We start from the raw sequence: 21,567 nt of genomic DNA on the forward strand, positions 1-21,567 counted from the left end.
AAAGCGAAAGAGCACACAACACAAAAAAACTCTAGAATGATATTTTTTGTGAAATAGAGGGAGTATTATTTATTTGGCCTCAAATCGGCTACTATATGCTAATTGTGTTCCCTTCGATAGAAATTAATTTGAAGAAAGAAAAAGAAAAAGAAAAAAAGATGGGGCCTAAGAAATTGGCAAATTGTACCATGGGTTGGTTCAAATGCAATGGACAAGACCGAAGATTGGGGAAGAATGAGATGTGGCATGAAGGTGTTGTAGTTGTCTCATTAACCAACAACAGTCATAGAGAGAGAGATGTGATGTACATTGTTCATGAGGGGGTCCATATCTTTATATTAAAATTTGTTGAATATATATGTAACGTCAAATTCTCTATATCTATATATTTTTATCATGATTAATAAATAAAGCTAGAATATTATGAGGGTGAAAGAGCACACAACACCAAAGAATGTACTGTGACACCCACCAACATCTCGTAACTATATAATACATATATTGTACTTACCATACCGACTAGGTTCCAAATCATACCGGTTTTTTATTCTATTATTATTCTCCGAACCCCATGTCTCGGTTCTCTATTTATTAATTTTGAATACAGGTTTGAAATGTTTCGGTTGTTACACATGGACCGATATACATCCACAACCTAATAGATGGATTGTTATGAATGTGATTCTAGATTAAGAATTGCTGAATTTATTTTGTAGATATTTAATTGTAGATTTAAATTTCCAATATTTAGTACAAATAGCAAGATTTGTAACTTTATGAGGTAATATATCCATTTCCTCTCACTTAGAACAAAGTTGTGGCACGTTGTGACAGCCGGGACGATGGCGTGTGGCTCGGTCTTTGTGTTTGCAAATTGAAGTTTGACCCCTCGTCGAATATCCGGTGGACTAAGTGTTTTTGTTTGGACTGCCTTACCCAAAATATTAGCGTTGTGGCTTAAGTCTGTTATGCTTAGACCATGTTCCATGATCTAGTGTAGTCATATACGTCAAGTCCGATGCTGACTTGATTATCCAAGGTTACGAAAAAAATGGTAACTATATAAACATTTTCTCAAGACACTATGATGAAAACACAATTCTATTAACATTGCATGAAAAACATAATTATTAGCCAAAGTGTTTTTTTTATATTTTAAATCTGAATGTTTCTAGTGTTTAGAAAATTATTAATTATTTGGTAAGATATTTCTCGTAGATCGTCTAATATTCAACCGTATGATGAATCATGTGCTGCAAATGAATGATTAAGAAAGGCGATAATATACATCAACAACACACAATCTATAAGCACGTCACATTTATGAGAGTTTTTATAACAACTCTATCTATAAACCCATCATATTTATGGGTACGTTGATATGGATTTTTCTAAGTAGGTGTGAAATCTAAATGAGCTTTTTCGCAAGATGTTAAAAAAGTGGGCACAAAATAAAAATAGAAATTGACATAAATGTTAGAATATCTCAAAATTCCAATATGCAAAGTCAGCATAAATGGATCAAAATCTTAATTAATTGATGTAAGTTTAAGGTTGAGAGAGAGAGAGAGAGAGAGAGAGAGAGAGAGCAAGAAGGAGAGAGGAAGAAAAGGAGCAATTCAATGTAAAAAGAGTGATAAATGTGAAGAGACAGAAGGGCACAGGACTTTTCTGCCCATTGCAGAAAAGATAGCTTGATGTGAGAGGTGATGAAATCATTTTGTAATCGATTGCTTTATGATTGCTCCTTTATATTTTTATATTTTTCTTTTATTTTGTGAAAAACTAGTGATAGAGAAGCATTAATAACTAGTGAAAAACTTATTATTGAGTTGGAATTTGTTTTTTTTCTCTCTCTCTCTCCCTCTAAAGCTGTTAAAAAGTAGAAGAGAAAAAAGTAAATATTCAATAAACAAAGTGCTTTTCCCAAAGCTTTTTTTCCCCCTCTGCGTTCTCACTTATATATGTAGTCGTATTATTTTTTCTGACAAATTAAAATAAATAAAAGATAAAGTCAAGGGAAGAAAAAAAGCAAAAGTTAAAAAAGCTGCACGATGATGAAGGTATAATGACTAAATGATCGAATGCATGCATGCATTGCATTGTCCTATATACACACAACACATACCACAGTAACTTTATACTAGCTTTTGCTGACTCGTTTGTTTTCAATTCAACCCTCAAAGCATTTACTTCTTCTTCTACTTTTTATTTTATTTATTTTAACTCCCAGAAGATTCACTTCACATAGCTCCTTCCGAACTTTATTCATTTGTTTCAATATGTAGATTGATTTATTATAAAAAAGGGTGAAGATATTTTGGAACCATGATGAACGACACTTAATCTTAACATGGACCAACAACACGAGTCTTCAACCACTGAATAAGAAAGTAAAAGTTTTAGTCGGACCAATGCATCCCGGATTCGTTTAGAGCTTTTAAATGTTAGCCTGAGTTTCATCTGAATTGGGTTAGGACTCGTTTGAATCTAGTTTTCAGATCTATAAGCCTATAATTATAAATACAATAATAGAAATGATCTAACAAATCTGAGAAAAATTTTATGATGAACAAACAAAAAAAAAATAGAACTAATCAGAAAATTCTAAATTTCGTTAGATTTTTGTACTTAAAACAAGATTTTTTTTGGACCCGAAAAGCTAATTCTTACCTTTATTTGTTTTGGGGTTTAAAGCCAAATAGAATCGGGACCATGCCAACGATTGGATTGAATCAAATCAAACCTAATTTGTTTTGAATAACGTAAATAAAACAAAATTTTGGTGATCAAAACTAAAGTTTATTCATATTTCGATAGGGAGAAGTACAGTAGTATTAACGAAAAAATCAAGCCGGAGCCAACTTATTTAGGTTCTTAAGAGGCTAGGCTAGCATACTAATAATAATAGTTAAAAACCAAATATAAGAAAGAATTTATATCAGAGTTTCAAGAAGTTTGTTCCAAGTATCAAAATAGCATAAGATTAGTGTACTTTGATATCGTGTCTCCTAGCATGCTGTATAGGGAAGGCTTTCTATATTTGTATATTGCCTATAAATTTGAGTCCATATAATTACAATGGGCGGCCCAATACAATTTATGTGTGAAACTTAAATCAGGTATCCAATTTATAACCTCTTTAGATTATACGTTTTCTCTATTCATCTTTTGTAATGTCTCTAGTTTGGGCGTGAAAATGTTTTCTCTATCCATCTTTAGTTATGTCTAGTTTGGGCCGACTAACGGAGAGTCTGAACTGAAATATTTGCAAATTTTGTGTGTTTACGATTAATCTTTTTTTTTTTCTTTTTTTGACACGCAGAGTTTTTACCGAATTTAATATGTTTTTTTATCTTGATAAAATTTGGTTAATGACACACTAATTAAATTCCGTATATTCAATTCGAATGTACTTGGTTCGTTTAGGTCTAGGTTTTGGTTTCATTCAGTAAGAAAAAAAGTTAAGAAGTTCAATTCGGTTCATAATCTGAAATTTGTAGAGGTTTAATGACTTGAAAATCAAACATTTAAAAACAGAGAACACATGAGAACAGTTTCATAACGAGAAAAAGACCATAGATGAATGAACATAAACTGATTTTCAAGATTCCTTGAAGCTCAAGGTTTCCAAAGGATTGTGGATTCAGCAATCATGGAGGTCACAGTGTAAGGATCCATGTTCGAAGCTGGCCTACGATCTTCAAAGTATCCTTTTCCATCCTTCTCAGTGTCACGGCCAACCCTAATCGATGCCCCACGGTTTGCCACACCCTGTAATAAACAAATTTAGTTAGATTGCGGTTTAGGCTCATGTGAACAAAAACCAAATCACGTCACTGGTGTAAAAAAGCTTATAATGAGTTTAGTTAAGATTCTTACCCATAAGAAAGTGTTGATATCGGCGGTCTCATGTTTTCCTGTGAGACGACGCTCGTTGCCTTCACCATAAGCAGCAATGTGTTCCTTGTGACGCAATCCAAGCTTCTCTATGGCTTTCTTGATGACCTCGTACCCTCCATCTTCTCTCATTGACTTCGTACTGCACAAAAGGAAACATCCCAATTCACCAAAAACAAAAACGAAGAGAAATAATCATATGATATGACCAAGAACCAGAGCAGACTCTTCTACAACAACAACAACAACAACAAAACCTGTAATTTGTGTGTGCTCCTGCACCATTCCAATCTCCCTGAAGTAGAAAACACACAAAAAGAGTAGTAACTAAATGAATTTTACAAAACCAAATATTTTTGTTGACTTTTATACAGTATGGTTAAAAACACGAACCGGAATTGGTTTAGGGTCTAAAGACAGAACAACTCCAGCAAGTTCTGTGATCCTCTGTTTTAACATACCCAAGAAAAACAGAGTCATAAATCAGAAAGAGAGAGACAATGTGTATAAATCGCCATGATTGTTGTTTATATATACCTCGAGGATGAAACGAGCGACCCAGACCTGATCGGCGGCAGCAATGCCAACGGTAGGACCGACTTGAAACTCCCACTGAAACCAACAACAAAATATCAGTTTCACGGGTTTGTTGTTGTTTTTTTAGTTCTGAAATCGATACAGGGAAAGTGTGAAATAACCTGGCCAGGCATGACTTCGCCGTTGGTGCCACTGACATTGATTCCGGCGTAAAGACAAGCTTTGTAGTGAGAATCCACGATGTCTCTTCCAAAAGCTTTGTCTGCTCCAACTCCACAGTAGTATGGTCCCTGTTTTTAGTGACAAATATTTGATATCTTTTTTTTTTTTTGGGTTCGTGAGCTCAATCTGGATGTTGGATGATCGCCGGGAAAAAGCTTTACCTGAGGACCTGGGAAGCCGCCGACTGGCCAACCTACGGGCCACTTAATATCCTTTTGCAGCAAAGTATACTCTTGCTCAATTCCATACCTAAATAGTGGATTGATATTGAAAAGAGTTAGAACCCTACCCACCATGAAAAATTATAGCAAATAATATCTTCTCCTAGTAAAAAGTTAAATAATGGAAATACTTTATGTGTGAAAAAATGAAAAGATATCGAGTGGTAAAAAAAAAACAAAACAGGACTACTCAACTATATCAAGATTTGCAAATGTGTTTACAGTCTTTCCATTTTTATGTTTGTAATATTTTAGAAAGCATTTTGTTTTGAAATACTTACCATGTTACTTCGGCGACAACGTTGGGATCGCTAAAGATCTTGGCCGCCGCATGCCTTTTGTTAGTGGGAATCGGTTCACCGGCTGGTGTATACGCGTCACACATCACCTGATTCCCAAATCATTAACCCCCAAAACAAAATAATTAACAATTTCAAGAATTTGTTCAAATCATGTAAGAAAGCGTTAATTTAAGTTCTCATTTACAAGGATGTTGTTGCCTCTCCTGAAGGGGTCTTTGAAGATAGCTTGAGGGCTGATTAAAACAACGCATGCAAAAATCAAAATATTATTAATAAATAATAATACATAATTTACTTATTAGTTGTATTAATTAGAATTTTGAAACATACTAGAGGATGACTTCACTGTCATCGCCAGGAGCTTGGCCGGTGCTAGAACCATCATAGTTCCATTTCGGCAACTCCGATGGATCTTTCACTGGTCCCGACAAAGTCTGCAATATTACCAAAAAGTTTAAATCATTTTCAAGTTTCTTAGTACTATTAATTTTCTCATCGTTTTATTACTCTAAAGAAAACAATCACTAATAATCACCCTTGCTTTGCTTCTCATATCCAAGCCTGATCCACCAATCCTGTTCATCAAAATACCAAAAGTTAATCAAAGTGTTTAGTGAATCCAATATATTTCAACGTATGTAACCAAGGTTCACCAAAAAAAAAAAAATATATATATATATATATATAATAAGTTAACGATAACAAAGAAGATATATGCTAGTTTAGACGTAAACTAAACTTCAAACGACTAAACTGACAGAGATCGATGAAGAGATTCACGAACCATATGTACTCGGCGATGATCTGGTCAGTGGAATCGGAGAGATCGAGATTGATCAAATCTGCAAGTGCCGACATTTTTTTGAGGAATCTGATAAAATATTCTTTGTAATTACACACTAAAGAGATTCCTACAAGGTACTAGTTTATATAATAGGGGGAAGAGAAGGGGGTAGGTAGGTTGGTGTGTGCTTGACTTTGCTATACTTTGGAAATTGTTTTTTTTGGTGAAACTAAACGGAGAATGAGGAAATATCGGACTATTATTGGAAAATGCGAATTATCTGGAGATTCTTAAAGATTCTGGCTTTAGAAGATTCAATTTTCAGTATCTTTTTGTTTTTAGCCGTTTTTAAAATTAAAAACTCTGTATTTTCCACATAAATAAACATAATTAAGAAAGAAAATGTTGACTTGGATATCCCAGTAAGTACTATACTACCATACGTAAAGTTTCTCACCTAACGTGAAGTGACCTTAGTACAGTGGCAGGAGGTAAGTCCATTTGTAGAAGGCGCCATCACACCCGGAATCGAATCCAGGCTCCTAGGAATTTGGCTAATGGGCCGGTCAGTTGTAGCCAATGGTTGACAAAAAAAAAAAAAAAAAGTTTCTCACCTAACCCTAGTTTTTGTTCAGTATATTAACATTACATTACATATTTTGCCAAACTCCAGAATATAAAATTTCGCTCGAACATAATAATCATGTGCATCGAAATATAAAAGATATTGAGAATAAGAGACAATCGAATCTTTTGAGAGAGAGGGCTAAATAAATTAGGTTCATACACTTTCTAAGTGGGAAATTTGGATATAGAACAGTTTGGAAGAGTGCGTGCGTTATAGTTTTTTTTTGTTTTGTTTTTGTGTTTGCTTGTTTTACTCTTTTTTTAGATTAAATCGTAGTAGCAAGCAACTTGTGTTTAATTTTATTATCAAAGAAAAATGATAGTATTACTGTTTACATTGAAAACGCGTGACCAATCTTTTCCGGAAGTCGTGGGGCTCTAACATTTGAGTGGTGCACCGTGCACCGTAAGCTACCACTTGTTTCGAGATCCAAACTTTATCTTCTAAAGATTCTTGTTTTTAAGGATTCTTTGTCGTCCCATATTAAACCGAGATATATTAGGATATTTGGAAATTTTCTTAATCTACCAGACTTCTTGGAACTTTATCAAACATCCATAATCTTGGAACTTTATCAAAAAAAATCATAATAAGTCTGTAACTATTGATTTTACATCATGCCATTAGAAATTAGAATTGGGATCGGTCAGTCCAATACTAGGTTAGATTAGTGATAATACCCAGTTATTGCAATTGGTTGGTGGGTCAGCAGTAGTACTCATTATGTTCCCGTTACTTCGGGCTATATAATATGTGTATATGTCAACAATCAACATTCTTCTTTCTGAAGATTTTAGATACAAACAAAATACGAAAGCTCTTTATCTTCATTGGTGGGTGAGTCCTAATCCTCTAACCCACACACAGTCCCAACTTGTATATTATGATAGTGATATTAAGTTGGACCGATGGGTTGTTGTATCAATCGAAATGACATGTATGCTTCTGTTCACATCTTCCAACTATTTATTATTTTTTATAACAAAAAAAAAACAGAAACGTTTATTAATTTCCCCAAATCATATAATATACGCAACTATACATTATTGAATCCCCAACAGTCTGCATTTTAGTGTTTTTTTTTTCTAAATATTTTAAGCTACTGGTTTAGTAGTCGTAGATCCGTATAGTAAAACTTTTTTGAATTTCACAGTTAGAAATTTCGCATTTTGGATTCGCATACGACAAAATGAATTCATAAAAAGTTTCTCATTATTTAACAGATATTTAGTGTAGTCTTTCATGTTAGATGATTAAAAATATTACATAACATAAGCAGCACCATTAACTTTGTAAAATATATGCTAGTTGAGAGTAGTATTATCTCATTCCATCATATGAGCTTCAACCTAATAATGTTATTCAAACTAATAATGCTGTTAAGAATCCATTTGATACACAGAACTAAAGTTAACCCATTCTCTTGAGTTTGTTCTAAGCATATTTGATGGGCCGTAATTCAAAATAATCTAATGGGCTTACTTTATATAATAATCTTTATTTAAATATCGATTACAGTTTAAGGCGGAATAAACACGTCCAGCCCAATAGCTTTGGTCGAACCGAACTATCAAGAATATCTTCAATATAGAAAATTACCTTAATGCTTAATATCTATCTTAATGCTAATTCTAACATTCGTCTCTCTTTTTTTTTTCCCTCAATTTTCGATATAAAATATTCGATTCAATAGAGGATAAATCTTAACTTGTAGAAGAAGAAGTAAATTATGAAACTAACATAATCATGCATATGCACACACACAATTATCACCCTATTAATTTTTTGTTTTCGATAATTTTTTTAGATTATTGATTTATTAATATACATACTGTATATGACCAACAATTAAATAGAGCTTAATGAAACTTATGAAAACCTATAAATGTGCAAGTGAGTTTTAGGTTTACCATCTTTTTCTACGGTTGACAATATATTTTTCAGTTAGTTATTTTCATTTTTCATTAAGTAGGAACTTCGTACATAAACATCATGTAATTGATGCCTAAAGAGGCAGTAATAAATTTATATATATATATATATTGATAAAGGCATTTTAAAAAAATATATTTTACATATCCGAAAAAAGAATATAAAATTTTTAGTTGTGGTTCAGTCGGGGTTAGACAATAATTATTACTCGAAACGTTGCTGGTTTCCTATCGTTAAAATTATTTATGGAAAGAAAAATCATCAACTAAGCCTAGCCCTAGTTTAATTTGGCATAAAACAATATACTCTCTTTGACTAAAATATTTGTTATAAAATCTCTCTAGATCTTACATTAAATGAAAAAATATCAGTTAAAACTTAAAATATAGAAATCAAACGATTTATTTACCTAAAATGCTTATTCAAGGCACAGGCTGTTAAAAAAAAAGAAAGGTTTAAATATTATATTGAATATCTTCTTGCTTTAAATAAAATAAAGAAGACTAGAAAAGATTCTCTAGGTTTCTGTAAAAAGGTAAAAAATTTAACCATTCAACTTTTTCTTTCCATTCACAGTAGTACTCTGCAATTATAGTCTCTCTCTCTCTCTCTCTCTAAGTCCTTCATCGCCTTCTTCTCATAGGCGGCGAAACAGAGAGATACATATAGAGAGAGCTGAAATTTTTTTTTGAGACTTCCGACATTTTTTCTCTTTCCAAAACACTGTTCTAGTCGGAAAACACAGATTGTTTTCCCGACAAAACATCTGATAAAAAAACCCATCTCCGAATCGATCTCAGAAACAGAGAAACAGAGAAACAGAGGAAGCATTCACTACTCAAAAGGCATAAACTTTGGTACGAAGAAGATGAAGACCAATTCAGGTCTCACCGTCTTCTTCTTCTTCTTCTTCTTTCTCTTCTGTCTCGTCTCCGTCTCATCAGATCTAGAAGCTGACCGACGAGCATTAATCGCTCTCCGTGACGGCGTCCATGGTCGTCCATTGCTCTGGAATCTAACCGCACCACCTTGTACTTGGGGAGGAGTACTATGCGAATCAAGTCGTGTCACAGCACTCCGATTACCCGGTGTTGGTTTATCCGGTCCGTTACCGATCGCTCTCGGAAACTTAACAAAGCTCGAGACTTTATCTTTCAGATTCAATGCTCTCAATGGTCCTCTGCCTCCTGATTTCGCCAACCTTACTCAGCTCCGTTACTTGTATCTTCAAGGTAACGCATTCTCCGGCGAGATTCCTTCGTTTCTCTTCACTTTACCAAACATTATCCGGATCAATCTCGCCCAGAACAAATTCTCGGGTCGGATCCCGGATAATGTTAACTCGGCGACCAGTTTAGCTACTCTTTACTTGGAAGATAACCAACTTACCGGTCCGATCCCGGAGATTAAGACTCCGCTCCAGCAGTTTAACGTCTCTTCGAATCAGTTAAACGGGTCGATTCCGGATCCGTTGTCGGGTATGCCCAAAACAGCCTTTTTAGGCAACTTACAGCTCTGTGGGAAGCCGTTGGATGCTTGCTCCGTCAATGGCACCGCCACTGGTAACGGTACTGGCACGCCTGGAAAAGGCAAAAAAGACAAGTTATCCACCTTAGCTATTATCGGGATAGTGATCGCTTGTGTCTTCGGGCTTATCTTGCTTTTCTTGATCCTGTTCTGTCTCTGTAGAAAGAGGAAGAAAGAGGAAACTAATGTGCAGTCGAGAAACATCGAAGCAGCTCCTGTTCCGACTTCATCAGCCGCCGTAGCTAAGGAATCGGCTGATGTCCCTCCTCCGGTGGCTAACGGTGGACCACATTCATCTGAGAATGGTTCGTCGAAGAACCTTCCAGTGAGTAAAGATCTGACGTTTTTCGTGAAATCGTTCGGTGAGTTTGATCTCGATGGGTTGCTAAAAGCTTCTGCTGAAGTACTTGGTAAAGGAACGTTCGGATCATCGTACAAGGCTAGTTTCGATCACGGTTTAGTGGTGGCGGTGAAACGTTTGAGAGATGTGGTTGTGCCTGAGAAAGAGTTTAGAGAAAAGTTACAGGTTCTTGGATCGATAAGCCATGTCAACCTTGTGACATTGATCGCTTATTACTTCAGCCGCGACGAGAAGCTCGTTGTTTTTGAGTACATGTCTAGAGGAAGCTTATCCGCTCTTTTACACGGTAAATAAAAAAAAAGACTCCTTTCGATGTTTCTTTAGTGATCATAGATTGTTAAATAATCATTTGTTTGGGAATTCACAGGGAACAAAGGAAGTGGTAGGAGTCCATTGAACTGGGAAACAAGAGCCGGTATAGCTTTAGGAGCTGCAAGAGCTATAAGCTACCTCCATTCGCGTGACGCGACAACATCTCATGGAAACATTAAATCTTCTAACATTCTCTTGTCTGAATCCTTTGAGGCTAAGGTCTCTGATTACTGTCTTGCGCCTATGATCAGCCCTACTTCTACACCAAACCGCATTGATGGTTACCGAGCTCCTGAAGTAACCGACGCTCGTAGAATCTCACAAAAGGCTGATGTATACAGCTTCGGTGTTCTCATTCTTGAATTACTCACAGGTACGTAACGTAGAACACACACAATACAGAAGAGAGATCTTGAAATCCGCATCTTAGGTCAAAAATGTGATTCTTTTTTTTTTTTGTGTTTTTTGCAGGGAAATCTCCAACGCATCAGCAGTTACACGAAGAAGGAGTAGATTTACCGAGATGGGTTTCATCGATCACTGAACAACAATCACCGTCGGATGTGTTTGATCCAGAGCTCACAAGGTATCAAGCAGAGGGGAATGAGAACATGGTCAGGCTTTTAAAGATTGGTATAAGCTGTACGGCTCAGTATCCAGATAGTCGTCCTACAATGCCTGAAGTCACGAGGCTCATTGAGGAGGTTACTCGTTCATCTGGTTCACCAGGTCCTTTGTCTGATTGATTGATTGATTTGTATTTTTTTTTTTTTTTTTTTTCATATGGGGTCTAAATTGATCGTTTACAAAGTTGTTTGGCTTAAATTTGAATTTCTTTATATAGTTTGTTGGGTTTTTTTTTACTTGAAGTCCGTTGAAAGATACGTCATTTTTTTTTAGTGTTGAAGAATTTTATAATTTTAAAAAAAATATAAATTGTTTGAGTGTGGAACAAAAGGGGCATCTCTCCTTTTCAATTGGCCACCCCATTTGATTTGATTTAGTAGTTTTTACTTTATTTTCATAAAATAAAACTATCCACTAATTGACTCTTTTTGTCTAACCAAACTATACAATAAAACGGCAGAAACGAAAAGAGGAACCTACAGTATTTTATTTAAATTGTTGAATTTTTGAATGTGCATAAAAATAGTACTAAGATTTTTGATCAATTGTCTCCAACTCCGACAAATCATAAAAAGTCAACGACAAATATATTCTGTCTTTCCTCAATTTCAAGTTTTTATTTTTATTAGTGGTGAGTAAGACTAAGTAGCTAAATATACTTATTAGTTATTACAATTTCCGTGGAATAGCTAAAATTTTAGGTAACGGGTCTATTCAAGTTTCTTAGTTGAATCTGCCAAGTTAGTCCCCACCTTTCATATTCAAATTCAGATAATTTGGTGAATCCATAAAAACAAAAGTTTCTTCATCTTTTCTTTTATCTTTAAATTTAAGTAATTTTCAAGCTACCCTCTTTAATTAAGAATAAAAACAGGAGATAAATATACTTATAAATTGAATTGGTCAAGACTGATCAAGACTCAAGACACATACAAGGTTTTTAGAAGACATATAAACATACATGGTTTCAGAAGACATATAAGGACTTCACTTAATGTGTGCAAGGATTAGTTGGGTGAATCATTTATATATAACTTAGAATATATCTAAGTTGATGATTTTGGTTTAGTTTGGAAGTTTAAGCGAGATCGATGGGAATTGTAATGGTGCCCACATCTACCCTTAAACATGTTTGGTACGGTGCGTCTTGTTAAATTTGTAATCATTAGATAAAGTTACACACTTTTAACATATTTTTTTCATAATCAGCTAACGTAATCACATTTGTTAAATGAGGAAATGATTACTCTTACAGTTGGGTTTGTTAGTTGTTGATAGCTACAATTATGTGTTGCCGCCACTTCTACGACGGAACAAATTATGACTCATATGCTGATATACAAGAGATCGATCGACAGTATAATTAAGTGTATAACTGAATACAATCTAACAATTTTGTTTAAGTCACTCGAACCGATTTAGGTATGAACAATTCTTGGGTTCACCCCTAGGGGTGAACCCATTTCATTCACCCTCACCTTGATAACCAATCAATTAGCCATGTCATCTTAATAAAATAATTCATATTATTTAAATAAACCAAAATAATTAAAATTAATTATGGAAACCACTAACTAATTGTCTCATGTACGAAAAGGAAAAATACAGAATTGTAGGGACCACTAACTATTTGTTAAAGTCCTTGCTTTTATTTTCTCCAAGAAGAAATCGATGAACTGCAACTCCAAAATGCAAAAGAAAGAACAGTTGGACCTTATTAATTAAATGGACAAAGTTCAACGATCTGAACAAACACCACAAGTAGTAAATATTTGGATTTGCAGATAGTCTACTTTAGGACGTAGAGAATCACGTAAGTCGAGTAAATGTCAAATCAATATGTATCAAATAACCAGAAAAAACCGGAAAAGAGAATGAGTAAGTATCAACGAGGAATTCGACGAGAGATATTGAAATAGTTTCAGAATTGTTCATGGATATAACAACTTGGCCTCTAAACAAAAAGATGTAACAAAAATTAAATAGTCGCTAGATAATAATAGAGTTTCAACAGTTTCTTGTGTTGTCCACTTCAAAATAATAGAGCTTAGGCTAAATCACCACAACACTTGTCAAATTCCTACAAAATATAAAAATTCAAATTATAAAAATAACAGATAATTAAAATATAAAAATTAAAAATAAAATATTTACTTGTAGTCGAGAGAAAAATAATTATGTCGGTAAGGTCGGATCAGTGGTAGCAACAGATAACTGGGTATCAGAAATAGGAGTTGAGTCCTGAAACATTTATCAAATTTATCTTGTCATTAGTATAAATACACAAATTGATTAAGTCACATTATGGTGGAAATTGAACATATGCAAAAAAAAAAAAAATTATTTATCAAATACCTGAAATGATAATTTTCTCTTTGATGTATCACGTTTTTTTGTTTCAAGAGCATTCAAATACCGACCATGAGGTCCGACTGTTTTGTTCTTTGGTCGTCCAACAGTAGCTTTTCTTTTAATTCCACTTACGTTTGAAATTTTCTCATCTTCTTCTCCTTCTACAGGTTCAACATGTGAAGTTGATAGCATCCATGCATTAGCTTTCACAAGTTCCTTTTTCTTTTCCTCTAACTTTTTAAGCAACTGACATGCAGCTTCATTTGCACACATCGTCAATTCTACATGTTCAGCAGCAACGGATGCAATCTCACGGAAATTTCGACATAAATGGCTGTAACGCTTTCCAATTGATTGTGTTACAGATCCATTAGTTGTCTCTGTACGATAAGAATATATGCTTCGTGATTTTGCCTCTTTAGTCCATCGAGTCAAGATGTAGTTAGATGGAATTCTTCTAACATCCTTCTTATCCAACACTTTCAATGCATGACGACATAAGATCCCAGCAAAAGAATACTTCATGCAGCTACACTCTACTGTTTGGTTTACAACATCATAATTAACCAAATGCTCTTTCGGTCCACCACGATAAGATAATGTGTATTCATACACCATATCAGACTTACTGACCTTTTTTGCAACATAATCACCGATAACTATATATTGCTTCTGAAACAAGCTAAAAACTTCAGGGGTATACACTTCTTCTGCATGTTGCAACATCTCTACAGAAGCAGATAATACTGACAAGGTATGCATCATTTTGAAGTCTGCAGTTAATTCTTTATATCGTCGATCACCCAACACTCTCTCATAGTGTTCAAAAAAGGACAATAAGTCATAACTGCTCTTCAAGTATCTTTTCAAAATATTATTCATACTTTCACTACGTTGTGTGCTCACCATATCTGCTGTAAAAGTATGACGTCCATATACCATTGCCCATTTTTCTCTCACATCAAACACATTCTTCAACCATTTATTTTCTGTCAAATTATGCTTCTCAAGCATATTAGTCCATGCCAATAACCAATCTTCTTCCTCCTCGTGGTCATATACACAATTTCCAAAGTCTGTGGCAAATTGTCCTGGTCCATGAAATACATGACTCAACTTCTTTGCAGCATTTTGGTAAATATGCCAAACAAATAACCTATGCTTTGTTTCAGAGAACACCTTTTCTATTGCATTCGCCATTGCTGCAGACTGATCAGTAAGAATTGTTTTTGGTTGTTTTCCAGACATTGCTCCGAGAAAAGTCTCAAAAAGCCACTTATATGACTCTGTGGTTTCATCATATAGTAAAGCAGCACCAAACACAACAGTTTGCTTATGATGATTGACCCCTACAAATGGAGCAAATGGTCTATCATATTCATTGGTCTTATAAGTTGTATCAAAGCAAACAACATCTCCAAAAAGATTGTAATCACTTATAGACCGATCATCTGCCCAGAAGATATTTGTGATCATATCGTCTTCATCAAGTTGCATTGAATAAAAAAAAGATGAATTATCCTCTTTCTTCTTTTGAAAATATTCTAAAACTGCTCCAGCATCTCCTTTTACCATTTTTTCCATTCGCTTTCGGTAAATGTAATTTCGATAATCTTTCTCCAAAAAACCCAAATTTTCTCTTCCCCCAACTTCTCTACTCATCATTTCGACGGTTGCTTTTGCTGAAATTCCTGACATCTCAGCATCATCAGCATGTTGTGTTTGAGCGACAGAGAACATCCGGTTTCCTTTCATAAAATGCTTCATAGGCGTCTCCACTAAATCATGGTTGTGACTCTGGTTGAAAGACACAATCTTAAATTTTCCTGTCCCCTGAAGGTAGCAAGCCATATGAGCTTTACAACCACATCGAGTAATTCGTTGTGAATAACTTGTTTTTTTCTTGGTTTCCTTCCTAAACCCCTCTTTCGAGCAAACATAAAGAAGCCTCACCACCTTATTATTTTTTATCTTCCTCCGTTGTTTTCTTACATCAAAACCATGTACTCCTCCAAACTTTTCATAAGCTTTATGCGCAGATTCATCAGAACTAAACTCCATTCCAATACACAACTCATCTTTCTTCTCAATTTTTGTGTTTGGTTCTAAAGTAGAAACTTCTTCAGTTTCAACATAGTCTTCTTTGTTGGCTATGTCATCTTCTTCTTCTTCCTCAAATTTGTCGTCATCACTTACTGAATCATATTTTTCTGCCTTAAACTCAAACTGTTTTTGACTAAGACAACTGGGTTCACCTGAGGCTGAGACTTGCATACTAGATTCATATTGATCATCATGAGCAATTTCATGACTATTCTCCATCGCAACCTGCAATAATTTGTATGATATGATTGTAAATTTGTTAGTATATCATATTAATTTTGTCAATAAAACAAAAATAAATTATCACACAACAAAAAAATAAAAATAATGATGTTCGAGCATAATTATGATGGCGAAGAAAAGTAAATACACACTACAAAGAACTAATGATGAAGAAGAAGAGAATTAGGAGCATAATACATCGAAAACTGTAGATTCAAGAATTATACATATAGATATATAGAAATTTGAGAGAGAAGACACCTATACCAGGTGGAGACACGTGAGGATGGGAAGAGGGCAAGAATTATTCTTTAGGTATATGTCGCCAATAGTTAAATGCAGTTTCATTCATTCGAATATAACTGATTTTTGGTATTTTGAAAATTATTTCGTTATGAGTAATCTATACTATTAAAGCAGAAGTACTCTCTAGAGTAAAAATGGACCATGACTTGGTTTTGGTAGGTTTTTCATTAAAAATGATTAGAGAATCACAAAATTTAATCTAATTAACCTATAGTTTCGATTTCTTTAAATGACGAAAATACCCTCGGTCGATCACTTAAAAAATTGCAGGGTCGGGACGCAGATCCTTACATATCCAACTACAGAAGGAAAAAAACCCGCAGATCTGTTTGTACTTCAGAATAATATTTTTCGGATCCAGTATATTATTTCATTCAAGATTAGTTATTTAAGATCCCAAACAGAGTTATTCGTTATAGGCAAACACTCTTATTTCATTTTCCTTTAAGGTATTTAAATGAAAACCATAAATTTTAATTACCAAAAATTCGGATATTTCCTTAATTACCGAGATTGATCTTAACAGATAATCTTTTAAAAGGAATATTTAGTGATTCAGTTAAAATATTTAAAAACGAATATTCAAGTTACCAAATCTGACTAAATTGCTTGATTTCCGATATTATAATATTTCCTTAACAAAACTATAGTAATTAATTATGAGTAGTATAGATAGAAAGAATTAAAAACGCAGAAATTATATATATGTAAAGTTGTAAACTAATTTACAGAAAAAGTGTACTGTATATCCCACATCGACTAAATATTTTAGAATATGGTTCATACTCACTATAAATATTTGACTAAAATGTTTAGAGTATAAATGAGCAGAAAGCTTGATTTATCAGGTATCCAAATTTAATAGTTTAATTTGGTTCTATATTTGAAAATATTTAAACTTTTAAAAAGTAAACATATTATAATATATTATAATATATTTACGTTTTTTAAAAAAGTTTAAGATATTATAAATATTTAAATTTTTATAGAATGTTTAAATTATTATAAATATTTGAACTCTGTCGAAAGTTTAAAATATTATAATATATTTAAAGTCTATAAAATATTTAAGTAATATTAATATTTTAATTCTTAAAAATTTAAAATATAATTTTTTTTTGAGTTAAATCCGTTAAAACATGTGTTTTTATCAAACCATAAATTAAGCCATGGAAGCAGAGTGTGTCTATCCTCTTACAAAACTACTATCCGATATTGCGGAGTGTCTATTCTCTTACAAAACTACGTACTATTTACTATTGCGGTGTGTCTGTTTCCATGAAAAACTACATTTTACAAACTACTTACTTTATTAGGATTTCCAATTTACTGTATAACCCCAAATATACAAATAAACATTATATAAATAAAGAAAATAAATCAAAATAAAAAACTATATTACAAAAATACAAATTACAAAAAAAAATAACTAACAAAATATATAATCCCGTGCTGTAGCACAGATATCACCTAGTACTTATATTTTAAACTAGGAAAGCTAAATAATGATGGTGTGAGTAATCCTTAATGAACTTTGCTATCAATAAAATAAATCATGTTAAATTAAGTCAAGGTATCTAGTTGACACGTCTTCTGAAACTTTGTAGAGTAGCAAAGTGACGACCCTTGTACGAGAATGAGATTCATCGGCCTATAATAGACCTCTAGAGAGATAACAGACAAAATCAGTCAAAGCATTATATATTTTCAAATTGAATAAATTAACATCCAAAATAATTATATAACTCGAGGCTTCCCATAACTACGTCTACGTGTCTCGTTGTTGTAGCATTTCTTTTGGAATTTAATTCTGTAGTAGTAGATTTTACTATTTTAGAATTGTAGCATTTAGTATTTTGTCAGTAAGAAATAAGAAATAATACTAGCTACTATTAAAGATTACAGTTGCGACTTGAAAAAAAAACAAAAGAAAAAAAACTCTCTTCATAACATATAAGATATATATATATATATATATATATTTTGATGTAAAAAACATATATTATTTCTATGGAGATTTCGATATTTAGATTACTACGTTTTAGAAATCACAATATTTTAAAACAAAACGTACAATATCACTATCATGTTTTATAAAAACTAATTGATATTATCTAATAGATATGAATGTTTTACGGTTGATCAGTTGTTTATCTTTATTATCAGGTGGCACGAATCATTTTACAACTAGTCATGGACACAGCATTTTTTCTCTTGTTCTAGCTCATATCCATGTGGGTTCACATGCACTTGTATATAATATGTAAGTGTATGAATTTATTTTTATTTTATATCTACAAATGCTTTTGCCCAAGAAAATGCCACATATCTTCTTAACTACCCTGTCAAATCCATATAAAAATATTCTAAGCCTTTACAACTTGTGGTTCATTTTCCTAAAAATCATAGATTTTTAACTTTTGCCAGCTCATAATTTATTCCTTGTAATATTGTTTAGTGCAAAGTTTGTTTGAACATGCTTGCCGAATATGATCATAATCTATTTATTTTTGTTTGTTTATCGTATGTGATAATAATTAAAACACCATAACTAACATATTTTCAAATTATGTAAGCTAATAATACATGAGCTGGAGAATGAATTAATTGAGAGGTGCCATCAAATGTTCGCTCACGAAAAAAAAGATAAACACGATGATAATCCATATAAGAAATGTATAGTTATAATGGACTAAGAAACAACAAATCTTAGTTTGATTGCATCAACATAAAAAAATAAGATGCATATATATAGGTTGATAAGAACAGTTATACATACTCGTGATGTTTGCAAAAATATTTTGCTCGTGAGATTTATAAATTATAGTTTCTGAGAGTTTGTTTGAGACCGACAGGGTTAATAAGAACATGGCCACCTCATCAAAGGCCAGTCTTGGACGCGGTTTCTCTCCCAACACCAATAATTATGCCAACAATACACAAAGTGAAAGAGAAAACGTTGACAACCACAAAAAGAAAGAAGAGTGTGTAGACTGTAGAACTAGAATCAATAAAACTCGGAAAAGTGATTGGTAGTTTTTAAAATGTCTAATACAAAAACGAATTAAAATCCATAACATCTTTCCGGACCGGAAACCAAAATAGAGTTTAAATTTTTTTTTGTTAAAAGGCATAAAAATAGAGTTTAAATTGCAACCAATGTTTAAACATCTGGCCCAATTCTTTCAAAGTCCATGTTACATAGTATCAGTTTATATTTTTTTCTTGCTGAGTTACAACTTACAAATGATCTTTGAGAGTTTGTTGCTGTGAGATTTTGTGTTACCCTCCTTGAGCTCCATTTAAAAGAATAACAAAGCAACTTTATTTGTTGGAGTTGGAGGTAAGGTAAAATTTCAGGCCTGTCCAACTATATTAAAATTTATTTAAGGCCATTTTGTAAATGTTGGCCCTTTTATTAAACTGGGCCATTTTACTAATTATAGACCCAAGTTGGTGCTATGGTTCGGACTTCAACCATTTGTTTTTTGCTCTTGATTAGATTGGACTTTTCAAGACATACAATATAAATTATATAATGTTTTTCCGCATATAAATCTAAATGAATATTAGCCCCCAGCGTATATTGAAGTGACAAAAACATATATATATATATATATATATTATTATATAAACCTTGGTTCTTAAGTTAGTAACTCACTAGATCGTTACACGTGTTAGTTTTAACGATTAGAGATCAAAGTTAAAAATTCACCAGATTGTGACACATGTCAGTTTTAACGATGAAATATCCAAGTTAGTAACTCATCAGATCGTGACACGTGTCAAATTTAACGATCAGAAATCACATATCAAAGTTAGTAACTCATCAGATTGTGACAGTGTTAATTTAAACGATAAGAAATCACAGCTTTCAAGGTTGGTGAAACGATACATAAGATAATTGTAATCTTATTATATTAACAAATACTAAAAGGAAAATGATCGTAAATACACCTCTTTATATAAGCAAATAGATGATGACATATTTTTCACCAAACAAAATAATTTCGACTATCTTTGTTTTTCTTGGTAAAATTTTATTTTTTGTTTTTTATTAACCTACGTGTTTGTTGTCTAATCAAAGCAGATTCCTAGATATTACCACGTGTTTTCGTTGTTGTTTCTTTGAATTTTGTTTCATTTCTCACTTTCATAATGCATACTACGCAATCTTTGACTTTGAAGTGTTAACAAAGTTTCTTATGCATAATAACTAAGGTTTTTGGAATTAACAAAATTTTCACGGTGTTATGATTATTTCTATTAATTTGCAGGATAGGTAGCATAAAAAAAAGATGAATACACAAATGCAAGATAACAACATAGATTATATAATACTAGATCAACTAAACAGAAAGCGTTCTTATCGTCGAACAATAGTACGTCTTACAAGAAAGTGGGAAGCAAGATTTTTTTTTTAAATGAGCCCATTAGAATAAAATTTCTCATAATATAGAAAAGGGATTAAGAAAAATATATACAAAATTATTAATTCTAAAAAATATAAATACTCACTTCTATATAAACATAGATCGTGTCATATTATTCATCTAACAAAATAATTTATTCAAAAATATTGCTTTCAACTTTGTTCTATTGGTCAAACTTTTTTAATGGGAAGACAAATTTTTCTTATTTTTTTAAACCAATATATACTTCTACTTTCTACTTTTCAGTTTGGAATAGGTAATATTAGTATGCTGACCAAAAAAAAATGAAAGATTAATGTATGCATCTTCTTTTTCTAATATTGTATTTAAATTTTTTTTTTTGTCAACCATTGGACCACAACTGGCCGGCCCATTAGCCAAATTCCTACATTCGCAGGAGCCGAGACTCGATCCCGGGTGTGATGGTGACTTCTACAAATGGACTTACCTCCTGCCACTGCACTAAGGTCACTTCACACTGTATTTTAAATTTTATTGTAGTAGTTTTAGATTGTTTTATTTAATTTATATATTCATCTTTGAATTATTTGAGATTCATTTATTACCATGCTTATAATTTTTTATTATTTCATTAATTATGTCAAATTAATTTTCTTCTAATTTCTCAACCTTGATTGGTTGGTCACAGACCTTTGTTTTTGTGCAAACATAATTGTTACCATTCGTTCAATCTCAAAAGGAGATAAAGAGGATAAGGTCATCAACCTAATGGTTGGATAAAATAGGCTAATCAAACACAAGCATACAACAAATATAGATACAATGGAAAAACATAAA

At 32.8% G+C, this 21,567-nt stretch overlaps 2 protein-coding genes and 1 pseudogene across 2 annotated transcripts; 1 reads left to right on the forward strand and 2 right to left on the reverse strand.

The window, feature by feature from the left end:
- Nucleotides 1-3,464: 3,464 nt before the first annotated feature.
- On the reverse strand, nucleotides 3,465-6,399 carry LOC104769941 (glutamine synthetase cytosolic isozyme 1-4). The gene is made up of 12 exons (XM_010494267.3): nucleotides 5,967-6,399; nucleotides 5,718-5,757; nucleotides 5,513-5,616; nucleotides 5,367-5,415; nucleotides 5,162-5,268; nucleotides 4,821-4,908; nucleotides 4,599-4,727; nucleotides 4,438-4,512; nucleotides 4,294-4,347; nucleotides 4,158-4,195; nucleotides 3,883-4,042; nucleotides 3,465-3,774 (listed from the first exon to the last, which is right to left on the reverse strand). Exons 1-12 carry the CDS (start codon nucleotides 6,038-6,040, stop codon nucleotides 3,622-3,624), a joined length of 1,071 nt encoding a protein of 356 aa, XP_010492569.1. The 5' UTR covers nucleotides 6,041-6,399; the 3' UTR covers nucleotides 3,465-3,621.
- A 2,547-nt stretch (nucleotides 6,400-8,946) lies between these two features.
- LOC104772296 (putative inactive receptor kinase At5g16590) lies at nucleotides 8,947-11,683 on the forward strand. Its single transcript, XM_010496927.3, has 3 exons — nucleotides 8,947-10,700; nucleotides 10,782-11,099; nucleotides 11,198-11,683. The coding sequence occupies exons 1-3, from the start codon at nucleotides 9,395-9,397 to the stop codon at nucleotides 11,470-11,472; spliced, it is 1,899 nt and encodes a 632-aa protein (XP_010495229.1). The 5' UTR covers nucleotides 8,947-9,394; the 3' UTR covers nucleotides 11,473-11,683.
- A 1,767-nt stretch (nucleotides 11,684-13,450) lies between these two features.
- LOC104772297 (protein FAR1-RELATED SEQUENCE 5-like) lies at nucleotides 13,451-16,019 on the reverse strand (annotated as a pseudogene).
- Nucleotides 16,020-21,567: the final 5,548 nt, after the last annotated feature.

Source organism: Camelina sativa, chromosome 20 (genome assembly GCF_030686135.1).
Source record: "Camelina sativa cultivar CO46 ecotype springtype chromosome 20, ASM3068613v1".
Taxonomy (NCBI): domain Eukaryota; kingdom Viridiplantae; phylum Streptophyta; class Magnoliopsida; order Brassicales; family Brassicaceae; genus Camelina; species Camelina sativa.

Coding starts and splice junctions, on each gene's coding strand:
- LOC104769941 (XM_010494267.3), bottom strand. CDS start 6,040: ATGTCGGCACTTGCAGATTTGATCAATCTCGATCTCTCCGATTCCACT. Junction 5,758..5,966: donor ATCATCGCCGAGTACATATG/GTTCGTGAATCT, acceptor TTTGATGAACAG/GATTGGTGGATCAGGCTTGG. Junction 4,728..4,820: donor GCGGCTTCCCAGGTCCTCAG/GTAAAGCTTTTT, acceptor CACTAAAAACAG/GGACCATACTACTGTGGAGT.
- LOC104772296 (XM_010496927.3), top strand. CDS start 9,395: ATGAAGACCAATTCAGGTCTCACCGTCTTCTTCTTCTTCTTCTTCTTT. Junction 10,701..10,781: donor CTTATCCGCTCTTTTACACG/GTAAATAAAAAA, acceptor GGGAATTCACAG/GGAACAAAGGAAGTGGTAGG. Junction 11,100..11,197: donor CATTCTTGAATTACTCACAG/GTACGTAACGTA, acceptor TGTTTTTTGCAG/GGAAATCTCCAACGCATCAG.